The sequence below is a fragment of the Oncorhynchus mykiss genome, chromosome 7 (assembly GCF_013265735.2).
Source record: "Oncorhynchus mykiss isolate Arlee chromosome 7, USDA_OmykA_1.1, whole genome shotgun sequence".
NCBI classification, from domain to species: Eukaryota; Metazoa; Chordata; class Actinopteri; order Salmoniformes; family Salmonidae; genus Oncorhynchus; species Oncorhynchus mykiss.
In genome coordinates this window covers 6,367,761-6,384,871 of record NC_048571.1, presented here as the reverse complement: position 1 = coordinate 6,384,871, position 17,111 = coordinate 6,367,761, and the positions used below count along the sequence as shown (strand labels likewise).

The following is a 17,111-nucleotide window of genomic DNA, read 5'->3' as shown; positions in this document are numbered from 1 at the left end:
GTTTGAGCAGACACATGCACATTTGTGGACCTGCTGGAGGTCATTTTGCAGGGCTCTGGCAGTGCTCCTCCTTACACAAAGGTGGAGGTAGCGGTCCTGCTGCTGGGTTGTTGCCCTCCTACGGCCTCCTCCACGTCTCCTGATGTACTGGCCTGTCTCCTGGTAGCGTCTCCATGCTCTGGACACTACGCTGACAGACACAGCAAACCTTCTTGCCACAGCTCACATTGATGTGCCATCCTGGATGAGCTGCACTACCTGAGCCACTTGTGTGGGTTGTAGACTCCGTCTCATGCTACCATTAGAGTGAAAGCACCGCCAGCATTCAAAAGTGACCAAAACATCAGCCAGGAAGCATAGGAACTGAGAAGTGGTCTGTGGTCACCACCTGCAGAACCACTCCTTTATTGGGGGTGTCTTGCTAATTGCCTATAATTTGTCTATTCCATTTGCACAACAGCATGTGAAATTTATTGTCAATCAGTGTTGCTTCCTAAGTGGACAGTTTGATTTCACAGAAGTGTGATTGACTTGGAGTTACATTGTGTTGTTTAAGTGTTCCCTTTATTTTTTTGAGCAGTGCATATGGAATAGTCAGGATGGATATATTGTATAAAAATACTTCTTTGTTTTTAGAATATTGGTTCCGAAATAATATCCTATTGGTGAGACAACTTGTAAATGCAGAGGGTATTTTACTTATTGTAAGGAATTCTTATCACTTTACAAGAGCCCTGTAACACCTAAAGATGTTGAAATAGTTTTAGATGCCATTCCCTCAGGTGTTGCTGCATTATTCAGGAACGTGTCAAGACCTGACCAACCTTAAAAGGAAGCATCCTAAGATGAGTTTTTCTTTTAGTTCATCCAACAACAATAGAGCTATACAAGCCTTGTTTCCAAATTGTTTCCTTATCCAGTAATGCCTTATTGGAATGGTTTTATTGATAATGTCGGCTGGAAAAAAGTTTGGATGTTGCCACACACATACCTACTTATTAACTAAATGAAGTACGTTTCTTTTTAAATGATTCATAAATACTATCCTGCCAACCACTATATGAAGAAGTAAAAAAACATAAACCCAGAAATTGTACCTTTTGTAATGACCACCCAGAAACAGTGTTGCTTATTTTTTGGAATTGTATTCATGTAAGGAATCTGTGGCAAGACATCAGTAGATTTATCATTTATGAAGATTGTACACTCTTATGGAGAGATGTGCTGCTTGGATTTCTTTATTTACGATAGAAATAAGTTGAAACAATTTTATGTAATTCATTTCCTTATTGTTTTGGCCAAATTTCATATTCCCAAATGTACATTTACAAACAAAACACCACATTTTATTACCCTGCAAAAAGAAATTGAACTATATTTTAAGACTATTAAATACAGTGCCAACAAAAAAGCTGTTAGAATTATAAATATGTGTGTATGCCCCTTAAGGTTCTTGTGTAATGTGATATTGTACCCCTTAGCCCCGCCCCTAGCCCAAATGTCCTTTGTATATTCTTTATAAATACTTGTGTTCCCCATGTACTTTTTGTATTGATTTGTTGTTAATAAAAAATAAATACAATTATGTATTGTAAAGAATTAATGGGAATGGGGCCCTGCTAACTGTAGTCGCAGATTAGTGACGTAGGCAGTGTTGCTGTAGAAACAAATGAAGCTTCCCGTCAGTGCTTGTGGCAACAAGAGAGCACGAAAATAGATTTCAACTTGATCGTGTCTGGTTTCATTCGAAGAATAATGTAGCTCGTCAATTTTGTATATGGTTTTATACTTCAGATCTGGGAGCGAAAGATTACTGTAATAAAACTCGCGATGAGTCTCGCTAGAAAGGACACAGACGCCGGGCTAAGGGCACTGGTCGCGAGCACAAACATTAAACCGGAGCAGAAGGTTCCACAAGTTCTCTCAAAATTACAAGGTAAATTAGTTAGCTAACCTTTTTACATTGAAAACGTGTTATTTTACTTTGCTTGCACTTGTGTGTTATTCCTGATACCCAACTAACAATCATTCCTTATTTTTCGACATTGAAGATATTCTGAATAGGATATCTGTCCAAGACGATAGAGAGTTGGGTGCGTTCAAAAACTCCTTGTTCAGCCATGGCATACTTCAATACTGCGCAGGAGACGCCCTCAAACTGAACTATGCCAAAGTTGAAGGAGGCTACGCAACTGCCACTCAGTTGGCAGAAATTCTCAGGTACGATTTTAGAATCTTGAACCACACAACCACAACAAAAAGGAATAACCAAATCTGTGTTGTCTATTACTCTGCACTAAAACAAACAACCCTAGACACTACCAATGGACAATACCTACCCCAGATACTACTTCAAGGCCCTGATAGAACTGATGGGGTGGAATAATAATTGATGCAAGCAGATCTATGAAGGTGGGGGTCATATATCTGTAGTAGTGATTTGACATTGATTTATTTGTGTGCATATGCAAACTCCTTTAGCTCCTGCTGTGTGGGTGTGGACATGGGCGGCGACACTGAGGCCTTCCATACGCGGCTGCTCCCATCCGTCACAGACAGCCTGTTGTCATTGGCCAGTCGGCTGATGAACAGAGCTTTGGCGGTAAGGGACATAACGTTTTTTTGAAGTTTGGAATGTCCTCAACAAAAATATGTCTACTCACATATCTCTCTCTGTAGGGGAATGGGCAGCCTGAGATGTTTCGTTTCTTCAAGAAAGTGATGGGCTCTGTGTGTTGGCTTCTGAAAGCCCATGGTCACCTGGCCACACAAGGTGAGATCTAACGTCCAATACCAAACAGACCCCGTAGCTAACTAACGATGCCCCCCCTCTTTTCTCTCTCTTAGTCCTGCAGTCAAACCACTATGAGAGGATGTTAATGAGTGAGGAAGAGAGAGTGGGAACCGTGTGTGTGTCACTGTGGCATCAGCTTCTGACAGCTAACAGGTAGCATATCACCACACACACACACACACACACACACACACACACACATCAATTAAATTCATTACCTGCTCTTTCTCTGTAGTGAGTTAGTAGCAGGTTTGGGAAAAGGCCCCTTGTCTGTGATTCTGGATGACGTCGTGTACCGGATGGCTCACACATCCAACCCTGTTGTGGGAGGGGCAGCAATTAGGACGCTCCTCCTGGTTGCCCGGCAACAAGAATCCGCCCTGCAGCTTATCATCCATAGTTTCAAAGGTCAGGGGGTGGGGTTTGAATATTTCCAGGTTACGATATATATATTTTTTCATGGGTTAACTTTATATGCTTGCAAAAGCAATCTTGATGTTTTTTATGGTTTGTGTGTTGCAGGGTTGGAGGGCATGATTGGTCGAGAATGGAGGGGGCGGGGCTTCGATGAGGAAGTGGACCAACTGATAAAGCTGCTGCACAGAGAAGTCCCCAAACCAGCTGATCACACAGAGGTAAAATATAGTGTGTTTGTTGTTGTTCGTGTGTGTGTGTGTGTGCCTTACACTCTCTCTGTGTTATCAGACGTGGCCAGAGGAGTGTGTGAGAGCGGCGTGTATCATCCAGGCAGCGTGGAGATCCTATCAGACCAGGAGGAGAGTGAAGAGTCTGCCCAGAGCTGTCAGATCACTGCAGAGGAGCTTCAGGTGTGTGTGTGTGTGTGTGTGTGTGCGCGTGCGTGTGCGTGTGTGTGTGTGTGTGTGTGTGTGTGTGTGTGTGTGTGTGGGCTTTATTTTCTCATTGATCTATGATCGTGTTTTGTATTGATGTGTATATTTTTTGTAATTCCAGGGCTCATCTGTAAAAGAGAAGTTGGTCTCAGCATGACTTCCTGTCAAAATAAAGGTTAAATAAGATCATAGTAATTCCAGACAGTTCAGTGTGTGTGTGTGTGTGTGTGTGTAGGGAGCGGCGGCGGAGGAGAGCGCAGCAGGCTCAGGCTGTTTGCTGGGAGAAGGAGCTGAGACTACAGCTGTGTGTCAGGAGACAGAGAGCCAGGAGAGAGTTCCATCAGAAACAACTACAGCTACTGCAGCTACTGCCCCCAGGTACACACACATTACCTGTTACAGCAGAGACAGAGCGGAATGATGCTCGTTTGTTTGCTTAGTTAGGCCTGCCATCTACAGCCCTCGTGTGTGTGTGTGTGTGTGTGTGTGTGTGTGTGTGTGTGTGTGTGTGTGTGTGTGTGTGTGTGTGTGTGTGTGTGTGTGTGTGTGTGTGTGTGTGTGTGTGTGTGTGTAGGTCAGGTGCAGCAGTACCTCGGGGAGGTGGAGAGGCAGGCTGCAATACAGATCCAGAGGGTTTGGCGAGGCCACCGAGAGAGGCGAAACTTCCAGCAACGGAGAAACACACACACACAGCACAGAGCTGCTGTTATGCTGCAGAGAGCAGTATTAACACACACACACAGCACAGAGCTGCTGTTGTCCTGCAGAGAACAGTATTAACACACACTCACAGCACAGAGCTGCTGTTGTCCTGCAGAGAGCAGTATTAACACACACACACAGCACAGAGCTGATGTTGTGCTGCAGAGAGCAGTATTAACACACACTCACAGCACAGAGCTGCTGTTGTGCTGCAGAGAACAGTATTAACACACTCACATGCACTTCCAATAGACTACCCCTGTTGTAAGCAGAAGCTGAACACAGCGATCGAACAAATCTAGCATGCAGCAGCATCTGAATTCATCTTGACAGTTTTTTGTCCCTCTCCTGTTAGGTCCTTCGCTTTCTGAAGAGGCGGAGAGCTGAGAAAGCCCCTCCTTCCTTCTCCCCTTGGATTGGTCCTCGGGGTTTGACTGACAGTCGGAGGGCGGAACTGAAGAGAGAGGTGGAGGAACATATTGCCCTGCACCCGGTGATTCTGAATATTACTTCAAGTTGTGTGTTTGGTTTTACTATCCTTGTAGGGACCAGATGTCCTCACAAGGATAGTAAAACAAGGAATATTTGAACAAGTGGGGAAAAGGAAGGAAGGAAGGAAAAAGGCTGTTTTAGGGTTAGGTTTCGGGTTACAGTTACAATTAGGGTTAGGGGTTAGGGGTTAGGGAAAATAGTATTTGGTCCCCACAAGGATAGTAAAACAAATGTGTGTGTGGTGTGTAACTATCTCTCTGTGTAACGGGTCTCTCTCTCTGTGTCTGTGTAACGGGTCTCTCTCTCTGTGTCTGTGTAACGGGTCTCTCTCTCTGTGTCTGTGTAACGGGTCTCTCTCTCTGTGTCTGTGTAACGGGTCTCGCTCTCTGTGTCTGTGTAACGGGTCTCTCTCTCTGTGTCTGTGTAACGGGTCTCTCCCTCTGTCTGTGTAACGGGTCTCTCTGTGCCTGTGTAACGGGTCTCTCTCTCTGTGTCTGTGTAACGGGTCTCTCTCTGTGTGTCTGTGTAACGGGTCTTTCTGTGCCTGTGTAACGGGTCACTCTCTCTCTGTGTCTGTGTAACGGGTCTTTCTCTGTGTGTCTGTGTAACGGGTCTCTCTCTGTGTGTCTGTGTAACGGGTCTCTCTCTGTGTGTCTGTGTAACGGGTCTCTCTCTGTGTGTCTGTGTAACGGGTCTCTCTCTGTGTCTGTGTAACGGGTCACTCTCTCTCTGTGTCTGTGTAACGGGTCTCTCTCTGTGTGTCTGTGTAACTAACGGGTCTCTCTCTGTGTGTCTGTGTAACGGGTCTTTCTCTGTGTGTCTGTGTAACGGGTCTCTCTCTGTGTGTCTGTGTAACGGGTCTTTCTCTGTGTGTCTGTGTAACGGGTCTCTCTCTGTGTGTCTGTGTAACGGGTCTCTCTCTGTGTGTCTGTGTAACGGGTCACTCTCTCTCTGTGTCTGTGTAACGGGTCTTTCTCTGTGTGTCTGTGTAACGGGTCACTCTCTCTCTGTGTCTGTGTAACGGGTCTTTCTCTGTGTGTCTGTGTAACGGGTCACTCTCTCTCTGTGTCTGTGTAACGGGTCTCTCTCTCTGTGTCTGTGTAACTAACGGGTCTCTCTCTGTGTCTGTGTAACGGGTCTCTCTCTCTGTGTCTGTGTAACTAACGGGTCTTTCTCTGTGTGTCTGTGTAACGGGTCACTCTCTCTCTGTGTCTGTGTAACGGGTCACTCTCTCTCTGTGTGTCTGTGTAACTAACGGGTCTTTCTCTGTGTGTCTGTGTAACGGGTCTCTCTCTGTGTGTCTGTGTAACGGGTCTCTCTCTGTGTGTCTGTGTAACGGGTCACTCTCTCTCTGTGTCTGTGTAACGGGTCTTTCTCTGTGTGTCTGTGTAACGGGTCACTCTCTCTCTGTGTCTGTGTAACGGGTCTTTCTCTGTGTGTCTGTGTAACGGGTCACTCTCTCTCTGTGTGTCTGTGTAACTAACGGGTCTCTCTCTGTGTGTCTGTGTAACTAACGGGTCTCTCTCTGTGTGTCTGTGTAACTAACGGGTCTCTCTCTGTGTGTCTGTGTAACTAACGGGTCTCTCTCTGTGTGTCTGTGTAACGGGTCTTTCTCTGTGTGTCTGTGTAACGGGTCTTTCTCTGTGTGTCTGTGTAACGGGTCTTTCTCTGTGTGTCTGTGTAACGGGTCTTTCTCTGTGTGTCTGTGTAACGGGTCTCTCTCTGTGTGTCTGTGTAACTAACGGGTCTCTCTCTGTGTGTCTGTGTAACTAACGGGTCTCTCTCTGTGTGTCTGTGTAACTAACGGGTCTCTCTCTGTGTCTGTGTAACGGGTCTCTCTCTGTGTGTCTGTGTAACTAACGGGTCTCTCTCTGTGTGTCTGTGTAACTAACGGGTCTTTCTCTGTGTGTCTGTGTAACGGGTCACTCTCTCTCTGTGTCTGTGTAACGGGTCACTCTCTCTCTGTGTCTGTGTAACGGGTCTTTCTCTGTGTGTCTGTGTAACGGGTCTTTCTCTGTGTGTCTGTGTAACGGGTCTTTCTCTGTGTGTCTGTGTAACGGGTCTCTCTCTGTGTGTCTGTGTAACGGGTCTCTCTCTGTGTGTCTGTGTAACTAACGGGTCTCTCTCTGTGTGTCTGTGTAACGAGTGTGTATGTGTGTGACGATCTCTGTGTGTCTGTGTAATGATCTGTGTCTGTGTAACGGGTCTCTCTCTGTGTGTCTGTGTAACGGATCTCTCTCTGTGTGTGTAACGATCTCTTTCTGTGTGTGTAGTCCTCTGTGGTGTCTCTAGAGGGCAGTAGGGAGCTCCATGCTCAGACCCAAGCCTTGCTGCTCCAGCATCTACAGGGGAGAGAGGCAGAGCTGAGAGAACACACTCACACACACGCCCTGCTGGCACAGATCAACACCGACCTGGAACTACTGCTGAGTAGGTATCACACACGCGCACATCAATCTCTCTTTCTCTCTCTTCCTCGTTCTCTCCCTTCATCCATCTTCCTCTCTTAGATGCCCCCTCACTCAGTGTCGCCACAGTAACCGACTGTGACGTGTTCAGGAGTCGCTCTGCCCCCGTAGCCGCCCGCGCCCGGCAATCCCACAATGCCTTGCTCCAGTCCGGTCGCCTGCCTTGGTGGAAGATGCTGGGAGATGGTGACATCACCTGTCCAGAATCAGAATCCGCCCACAAAGACCACCGGCTGGAGGCAGAGTTTAACTGTCTGTATTTAGGAGGAAGCTGACGACGTTGTTCCACAACAGTATTGTACCGCTGTTATAACATTGTCATAGGGCTGTTGTAATAATGTCATTATGACGTCAAACCTGCTCTGGAATTCAACCAATCATGGGTTTCAGTCTGGACCGTGGTTAGTTGAATCAGGTGTGTTACTGCAGTGGTCTTTTCATCGGTCTCTGTGTGGCTGGCCCCTTCAGGAAGAGTTTCACTCTAAGGAATTGGAAAGCAATTTTGTGTACAGAAGTCTGCATTAAAGTTTGTACTTTTCTACTATTATGTCATTGTGTGTCCTGACTGTAGAGACTTTCAGTTATTTTGATAAGTGGAGTTTTTATTTGTTGTCCAACAACACACATACCAGTGCTGAATTTGTGTTAACAGAGTGCCCAGAGTGCCTACGCAACACCAGCAGTCATTATGTTATTACACACACCCAGAAAACACACATACCAGTGCTGAATTTGTGTTAACAGAGTGCCCAGAGTGCCTACGCAACACCAGCAGTCATTATGTTATTACACACACCCAGAAAACACACATACCAGTGCTGAATTTGTGTTAACAGAGTGCCCAGAGTGCCTACGCAACACCAGCAGTCATTATGTTATTACACACACCCAGAAAACACACATACCAGAAAGATTTGATTGGCCAATGTTTATTTTCAGCGTTTTACAATGAACAGCATTTATCAGACAGAAACATTATCATAAAGCTGACAGAATGAAGACAGAGACATAATACATATTTTTCTGTACTGTAGTTTCACATAGATATTTATTCTGACTCCTGCATATTGGCAGTTTGACATATATTATTACCAGGGCCCAGAGTTAGTCTGTCAGGGCCCAGAGTTAGTCTGTCAGGGCCCAGAGTTAGTCTGTCAGGGCCCAGAGTTAGTCTGTCAGGGCTGAACCACAAACATAGAATGATAAGTCATTTGAAAGCAGGCAGAGACATTTAGGGCTTGATTCAATCAGATCCACTTTGTCCAACATCCGCACAGCGGTCGTTTCGGTGGTGCCGGAGGTAGGACTGCGTTAGAAGCTGTCAAATCCACAAGCGGCTCCTGGCATTATACCTAAAGCGGACATTGCCATTGGCTGCACGGAGTGGCATGAACAGAAATCCCATGCAGCCTTGTTTCTAAGTCAGAACAGTGGAATGTGAGATGTGATCTACACCTCCATTATGATGATAGAAACTATTTGGTTGAATGTTTTTCAATGTGAGGGTCATTATTTCTATACAGCCTCCACTTTCTCCTTCTGAACTTCTAACGCCAGCGGGACAGTGTGGCTTCGTGACAATGATCGCAAGAGCAGCTGCTCGCCGATTTGACAGCTCCAACGCAGTTCCACCTCCAGCAAAGCCAAAACATCCGCTATGCAGGTGTCTGCTATTGCCAGTTAACGCTTGATCTGATTGAATCTGGGCCTTCGTTTTTTGAGGTGCACACACACTAACACATTTGTATGGCATCACATGCACACACACGTTGGTCGCCTTCCCCTGCTCAGACGTTGCATTCATCAACCAGTGGTTCTGTGCCACGTCATCGACTGGGCATCAGGTTGCTATGAAATATGATGTGGTTAGCTGATACTTAAAATACCTTTCCAGAAGATGTAACATCTGGCAACGCCTGGGCAGAGGAACACCTATTATCTAAGATGTGTTCATTAAAGGGCTTCCAGGGCCGGGTCGCAGGGCAGTACTGATCATGCCCATGTGGGCATCGACCAATCATATAGTTTGTTAGAAGGAATGGCTGGAGACAGGTGGCCAACCGGGCCCGCCCAGCCGGACGTGATTGGGTGGCTGTGGGTGGCTCTCGCTGTTGATTGGTCCATGAAGCTGGGCGCAGGGAGAAGAGGCAGGACTCCCGTCTGTACGCCCGACCGTCCACAAACAAGGGTACTGACTGAGGACACACACCTTGCTTTATAAACAAAAACTCAGTAGATTCTAAAGAGCTATATCATGTCTTATTCTACTTATTCTATATCTATGTTTTCGTGTCGTACCTGCTGCTATTGGTGGACGGGGGTGAGGAGGGTGTGGTCATGGGTAGGGCTGAGGAGGAGGGGCCGGGGGAGGAGACACTAGACCAGCCATCAGGACCCCCAGACAACACCTGTAGCCCCTCAGACAGAGAGACTGGAGGGAGGGTTGGAGATGAGGGTGACGAGGAGAGTGAGACAGAGGAGCGGAGAACGACAGGGACAAGGGAAGAGGGAAGAGGTCAGGCTGGTGTGATAGCTTACATTTTCAACTAAAGTTAAAAGAGGATTTGGAAGAGAGAGATGGAAAGATGGCGGTGTGTCTCACCAGAAGGGTGCGTGCGGTGCGGCAGGTAGGAGGGGGGGTAGGGAGCTGGCCTGGGGGGGTAGTGCTTGTACCCATGAGGGGGGGCGAGAGGCAGACCCCCGCTATAGGGGAAGCTAGGACCCCCACCTGAACACAGCGAGTCTGGGTTAGACAGAAACCAGCCACCTATGGGAAGAAGAAACACACACGGTTTAAAAGTGGATTATTGTTATTTAGTAGATTCAAATCATTCAATTTGAATCAAATTAGTCCTAAAGGCCCACTCACAGTGTTGAATTCCCATATGGCTGTCAAATGGGGACTCCAATGGACTGTTCGGGTGGTTCCTGCAAATACAATCATTCAATGATAACCTATATGAGTTCACTCTGTGAACTGGTGCGATTCAAAGAAGCAAGAGATACAGCATTACAGTGACTAGTGTGAGACCTGTGCTAACCATGCTAATTGTGTTAGCAAATATGTGTAAACAGCTAAGGTAGTGTGTGTGTGTGTGTGTGTGTGTGTGTGTGTGTGTGTGTGTGTGTGTGTGTGTGTGTGTGTGTGTGTGTGTGTGTGTGTGTGTGTGTGTGTGTGTGTGTGTGTGTGTGTGTGTGTGTGTGTGTGTGTGTGTGTGTGTGTGTGTGTGTGTGTGTGTTAGGAGCTCCAGTTTCTCTCACACACTTCACACTGTCTCTTCAACAAGCCTCACATAGAGACGGTGAACTAGGCTTTAAACAGCTAATAACGACCCGCTAATCGCTTACCGTTTCAGGAGCTAACGCTAGCCCTCAGTGATATCATAATGGGACAAGCTAATGCTAACATGCAGTAATATCATAGCGATATCCTGGTAGGAGACCCTAGCAGGTACAGATGAGGCCTTACCTCTCTTTGGCATCCAGGAAAGCCTTAGCGAACGGGTTGTATTTGATCTTCAGAGCGGTGATCTTCAGAGGGAAATAAACAATGTTACTGACTGTAACATATACACATTTTTAGGCGCTCTGGCTTAATCAAGAAGTTTAATCGTGAACTCTGGATGGTGATGCTGATTCAATTACAGTTGATATTAGTTACCAGTAGTGACTCAATCTTTCAAGTAGACAGTGTTTGTGTGTGCATCTGTGTGAATGCGCTTGCTTGTGTGCGTGTGTGCATGTCTGTTTGTGTGTGTGTGTGTGTGTGTGTGTGTGTGTGTGTGTGTGTGTGTGTGTGTGTGTGTGTGTGTGTGTGTGTGTGTGTGTGTGTGTGTGTGTGTGTGTGTGTGTGTGTGTGTGTGTGTGTGTGACCAGTCACCTCTTCATTCTGGTAGGCAGTGACAGCGATGAACTGTGTGTCGCTGAAAGAGACGTTAGTGACCATTCGGTGGCTTCCGCCCACTCTCACAATGTGGAGCTGAGGTTCATACTTATGGAGAGAGTTCAACATGATCTGGAAGGAGAGAGGGATGGGGGAAGAGAGGAGAGGAGAAGAGAAGAGAAAAGAGAAGAGAAGAGAAGAGAAGAGAAGAGAAGAGAAGAGAGAAATAGAGCAAGAAGGAAACAATGAAAGAAGAGAATGGAGAGGAAGAGAATGAAAGAGAGTAGGTACAACTCATAAACCTGGGCAGGCCTACATTATGACAGTTTGAGGGAGAGGTGTGCAGGAACAAATAGACTACAGTCCTTACAATATTACTTCAGTACTGTCTGTTCTAGCGTAAAATCTAGTCTCTCGTTCTCTCTCAATCCCTCACTCCACCAATTAACCAATTACAGCCTTCAGAGAGAGGACAAAACAAACTGTTTTTTATTCTAATTGGGAGCTTAGCTTCACCTCTCACACCAACCAGCTGCCCAGAGCTCTCTCTCTCTCTCTCCTTCTCTGTCGGTCTCTCTCTGTCTCTGTCTGTGTGTCTGTCTGTCTGTCTGTCTGTCTGTCTGTCTGTCTGTCTGTCTGTGTCTGTCTCTCTCTCTCTGTCTGTGTGTCTCTCTCTCTCTCTCTCTCTCTCTCTCTGTCTGTGTGTGGGTTGTTTTTGTTTGCATGTGTGTGTGTGTACTTGCTCTAGTTGGAGTGTGTGTGGGCTTTTAAATATGCTGTTTTTTCCTCCATCTCTCTATAAAACATCTGAAGGACTGATGGAAAATCAATTTTGCATAGTAAAAAAAACACAGGTAATTACCATAATGTACAACTAACCACTGCAATTATTTAATTATGCCTCGGCTCTTCTTTACCGGACCCAATGCCAACACCACATTACCTGCCAGTCAGAGGTGTGTGTGTGTGTGTGTGTGTGTGTGTGTGTGTGTGTGTGTGTGTGTGTGTGTGTGTGTGTGTGTGTGTGTGTGTGTGCGTGTGCGTGTGCGTGTGCGTGTGTATGCGTGTCTGTGTTTGTTTGTTTGGGTTATGGGTTCATGTAAATACCATGAAAAGAAATTGGCCGATCACAGCGCTAAGTGTGTGCGTGTGCATGCACGTATGTCTGTGTGGCCCCTGGAGGGCCTCCTGGAGTGGGCAGCTCTCAGCAGGAAGTGCATTAAACCTCCGAGAGCCAATTAAGAGCTGTTTATCTGGTTCCCGTGGAGACAGGGGCCACGGGGTGAAGTGGGCAAGGAGAGGGGCCCTAAGCAGGGCACTAATTGTATAAGTGCACACTTGATGTTTTGCTTTTCAGGGGAACAAACAGATTAGAGGAAAGAGCAGGATTATGAAAAGATCCATGACAGAAGGGCCCCTCCACTGGGGATATAGAGCTGCGTTTACACAGGCAGCCACATTCAGAAATGTTTCCCAGTTATTGGCAGAAGAGCTGATCTGATTGGACAAAAGACCAATTACAAAAAAAAGATCAGAATTGGACTGCCTGTGTAAATGTGGCCTAGCTGGCCTTTAATTCACCTGCTGCACACAAGGAAGACCACCTGAGAAAGGAAAATTGGAGAGTGGTTAGCGGTCTACTGCTAGAGGAGGAAGGACGGGAACATTATTTTTCTTTCTATTTATATATTTTTATTTTAGTAGAACTTTAGAATTTGCCTGAAGAAATATGAAATAAATCAAATACAACATCATGAAGTTAGTGAGGTATCTAGTGCAGCTGGGGATGTACTGGTGAGTTTTGGCCAGAAACTAAGCTAGAGTCTATAGACTGACTGTGTGTGTGTATGCTCTACCTGTCCACCTCCGTTGAGCTTGTTGGTGAGTTTGACCTTGCTGAAGGAGACAGGTGCCTTCATCCAGTGGGCTCCGAAGTTGGGTGAGTCGGGATGGATGTACACACAACCATTACCGGCAGGCTCCGGTTTACCGGCTGTAACCCACTCCCCGTTAACGTACTTCCAGCGGTGGCTGTCAGCTGGCTGGAAGTCCAGCAGGAAGGAGTACATGGCGTTGGGGTCCAGACCCGATACACTCACTTTCAGCACCGGAAACATCCTCCTGGAACACCACAGTAGGAACGCACAGATTAATACATGTACACAGGCACGCAGTATATATATATACACACACACACACACACACACACACACACACACACACACACACACACACACACACACACACACACACACACACACACACACACACACACACACACACACACACACACACACACACACACACACACACACCAACTCTAAACTCACTTTTTTGGACTTTTTTTGTGACTCTTTTTACTTTTATTAAATTAATTTTTGTTTTCCCCAAATAAAAACGTTCTGAAGTGGCCAACGTGTAAATGGACAGACACCCACCAGGTGAGCTGACCTGCCACTACAACACGCGCTGGACCGGTCAAGCCGCCCCTCAGAGCATGAGAGGGTCAGCACAAAAGTAGCCATGCGCCAGAGAAATCTATTAAACCGTTCGATACACTACGGGCAATACTAAGTTTAGAACGCAGATTTTTTTAAACTAACATGTTTTCTTAATTTAAGAATGTGACGATACATTTAGCCAGTAATAACCAGCTTGTCGAGGTTTGCAGTCGGGTTTTTGGAACAAAGTGTTCTAAACTAATGTTTTGTAGACGAATCAAATAGACTATAAACATATCAAATATTAATTAATGACATGAAAGACACGAGACTATACAATTAAACAGAATCAATTTGAATAACTGTGCATAAGCCTTGGGCTTATATTCCTTTATCATGGGATCATGGGATCATGATAAAGGAATATGTCACTGATATTTTCAAAACACATTTTTATGAATCTCATTTTCTTAAAATATTTTCTGGCTTAAAATATTTGGCCTGAACTTTCTCAAACTTAATATTTCTGGTTGTTAAAATGTATTACGCTACCCTTTTATAAAAAACTATAGGCTATTACACTTTTCAGCTCTAATAAGTATAAGAAAAAAATGTTCTGCCTATTCCTAAATAACTAATATTATTCAATAGCACTTGGTCTTAAATTACAGATAGACCTATGTAATTAATAGTTTTCGCTTGGATCTAATTCTTATGAAATCGTAATGATTATATAGGAATAGAAAGCTGAAGTTGAAAAAAGGGCTGAACTAAAAGATTCGATCAAGATGCGTTTTGGAAGAAGTGCGTAATTGAACATTTAATTATCAATTGAAATCGAATGGTCTCTTAATTGGGTAATTGATTCAAAGCCCTCTAATATAACAGAAGTGTTAGACGTTTTAGAGTGATATGTGTGACAGAGAAATATAGGTTTGAATTCTGCTGCATGTGTTCATAAAATTAATTTAGCAATGGGTGGATACATATAATGGGTGATCAAATGACCAAACTCTTGAAACTTGCATTTGGTATTGTCTGTATGGTTGTCTGCGAATCTCCTCTCCCCAATAAATGTCCTCTTGCGGTTGAGGATCAATAAAATATATTTTACTATTAAAAAATGCTCGTCTATCTCACTATTTGGGGCTCCCTAGTGGCACAGCGGTCTAAGGCACTGTATTACAGTGCTGGAGGCTTCACTACAGACACCCTAGTTCGAATCCAGGCTGTATCACAACCGGCCGTGATTGGGAGTCGGGCGGCGCACAATTGGCCCAGCGTCGTCCGGGTTTGGTGTAGGCCGTCATTGAGAATTTGAATTTTTCTTAACTGACTTGCCTAGTTAAATAATGGTACAAAATTATAATTAACTCAAGCTCACCTGCCGCTCTTGGTGACTATCATCTCATTGGTGACTTCCTTAAACTTCCGCCACAGTTCCGCTTCCTCGAGCGTCACCTTCAGCTGCTTCTCGGTGGGGTCCCCCTTCTCGCGCCCCGCTTGCAACTCGCTCTCCACCACGCTTAGCAGTCGCGAGATACAGCACTGGCTGGCAGGACCAGGGCAGGGGTTACCCCCAGCCCTGCCTTCAGCTAAACCCTCAACCTTCATTTGGGGACCTCAACGAGGTTAAAGGCTACCTCTCAAATAAGACTGATGTTTTCTCCAAAGAAAGTTTAAAATTAGGTAAAACAAATATCTTACAAATTTCTCACTCAGCAGGTGATGGGGGAAAAAACGTCGCTAAATTCAGTTAAATTGAAACAGAACAAATGAATTCCCATGTGGGTGTTTTAGCCATGAGGATTCTGAACTGCAGTTGAAAATCAATGCGACACTGGTGCCGAGCACAAGACAGGTTCGGCCGGCCGGTCATGTGATCAACTCTCACTAATTTACCATTTACAGAGCGTCATTTGTCAGAGGGAGAGAGAAAGAGCAAGAGAGAGGAAGAGGGAGTGAGAGAGAGGAAGAGGGAGGGAGAGAGAGTTTCTTTGATGAGCTAGCCTAGACTTTAAAGGGTCAATCTGCAGTTGCTACATCTAATTTTGGACTTATAGTGAATGTTACATACCCCATTGATTCTTGAAGAACATAACGTGTAAATGCCTCATAAGCTTGGTTCAACTGTAAAACCTCAACATAACCCAAACTTTAAGCTTGTAAACATTGTAAATGTAAACAAACACTGTAGCCTATAGCCTGAAACCATGCTTAAAGCTACAATTTGTATATATTGGATGATCAGTCCTTGCATCCATAGCTTGGTCTATGAATTTGAGAGTGGTTATATTTCCCAGGCACATCCCTCAGCTTTTTACCAAAACAGAGGCAGGATGTGGCTTTGTTATGGTTTCAACTTGGCTAAGGATAGCCCCTTTAAGTCTTCAGGCCATAATACCAGTCTCTCTCTCTCTCTCTCAACTTGGCTAAGGATAGCCCCTTTAAGTCTTCAGGCCATAATACCAGTCTCTCTCTCTCAACTTGGCTAAGGATAGCCCCTTTAAGTCTTCAGGCCATAATACCAGTCTCTCTCTCTCTCAACTTGGCTAAGGATAGCCCCTTTGTCTTCAGGCCATAATACCAGTCTCTCTCTCTCAACTTGGCTAAGGATAGCCCCTTTAAGTCTTCAGGCCATAATACCAGTCTCTCTCTCTCTCTCAACTTAGCTAAGGATAGCCCCTTTAAGTCTTCAGGCCATAATACTAGTCTCTCTCTCTCTCAACTTGCATTGAAATACCGTACGCCTATTTGACCACTTTTGTCAACATGATGACTTTTCAGGGGCACACTTTCAGCACCATGGACAGCGAAGGACCATGACGCAGGGGGCCAGAAGACAAGTTGACTGGCTTTTCCGTTCGAAATGATCACAATTACACAAAAAGACAAACGTTGCTGTCGTGGGCCTGTAGCCTTATTATATAAATCATTATCGGTGACTACGGTTAATGGTCTAACTACCGGTGCTCTTGGCAAGGAGTGGAATCAGATGCTTTTAGCGCACGGATTGAACAAGCCTCCCTCTCTTCCAAAACGACAGAAAAGCTTCTGAAGAAAATTAAATATAGTCTAGGTCATTTTGTACGGCTATTTTTTCGGATAATAATTCAAGTTCCTGCTCTTAAGTATAGACAACGGAAACTATGTTGTTAAAGTATGAACGACTGAAAACGTAAAATGCTTCCCAGAACATTTCCCTCCACTCTTGGTCTGACGACCTACTGGGCTCAGAGACCTGTCCATTTGGACTACACTAATGTAGCCTACTGTGTGTTGTCTAAAAACATCTAGTTTGGTACTATACGGTTGTATCTGCATTTTTTTTCAACATGTAGTTGAAATTGCCTTGTTCGGTTCAATGGTCTCTACATATACAGTAGTCTAAATACCCCAATGACATGTTAAGTTCAAAATAATACTATATATTTCTGACACCATTCAAACCAATAAGGGTTCGGAACTTTAAAGCCAATT

At 45.1% G+C, this 17,111-nt stretch overlaps 2 protein-coding genes across 2 annotated transcripts; one reads left to right on the top strand and one right to left on the bottom strand.

Moving 5' to 3' along the window:
• Positions 1 to 1,651: 1,651 nt before the first annotated feature.
• Positions 1,652 to 7,854, top strand: LOC110527235 (IQ calmodulin-binding motif-containing protein 1). The gene is made up of 13 exons (XM_036982248.1): positions 1,652 to 1,936; positions 2,052 to 2,220; positions 2,482 to 2,602; positions 2,680 to 2,773; positions 2,848 to 2,947; positions 3,030 to 3,202; positions 3,317 to 3,429; positions 3,500 to 3,621; positions 3,881 to 4,023; positions 4,220 to 4,368; positions 4,703 to 4,840; positions 7,113 to 7,269; positions 7,350 to 7,854. Exons 1-13 carry the CDS (start codon positions 1,831 to 1,833, stop codon positions 7,580 to 7,582), a joined length of 1,818 nt encoding a protein of 605 aa, XP_036838143.1. The 5' UTR covers positions 1,652 to 1,830; the 3' UTR covers positions 7,583 to 7,854.
• A 379-nt stretch (positions 7,855 to 8,233) lies between these two features.
• On the bottom strand, positions 8,234 to 15,351 carry LOC118965374 (T-box transcription factor TBX19-like). The gene is made up of 8 exons (XM_036984471.1): positions 15,016 to 15,351; positions 13,047 to 13,311; positions 11,188 to 11,322; positions 10,777 to 10,838; positions 10,177 to 10,235; positions 9,910 to 10,074; positions 9,606 to 9,738; positions 8,234 to 9,502 (listed from the first exon to the last, which is right to left on the bottom strand). Exons 1-8 carry the CDS (start codon positions 15,243 to 15,245, stop codon positions 9,337 to 9,339), a joined length of 1,215 nt encoding a protein of 404 aa, XP_036840366.1. The 5' UTR covers positions 15,246 to 15,351; the 3' UTR covers positions 8,234 to 9,336.
• Between the last annotated feature and the right edge of the window lie 1,760 nt (positions 15,352 to 17,111).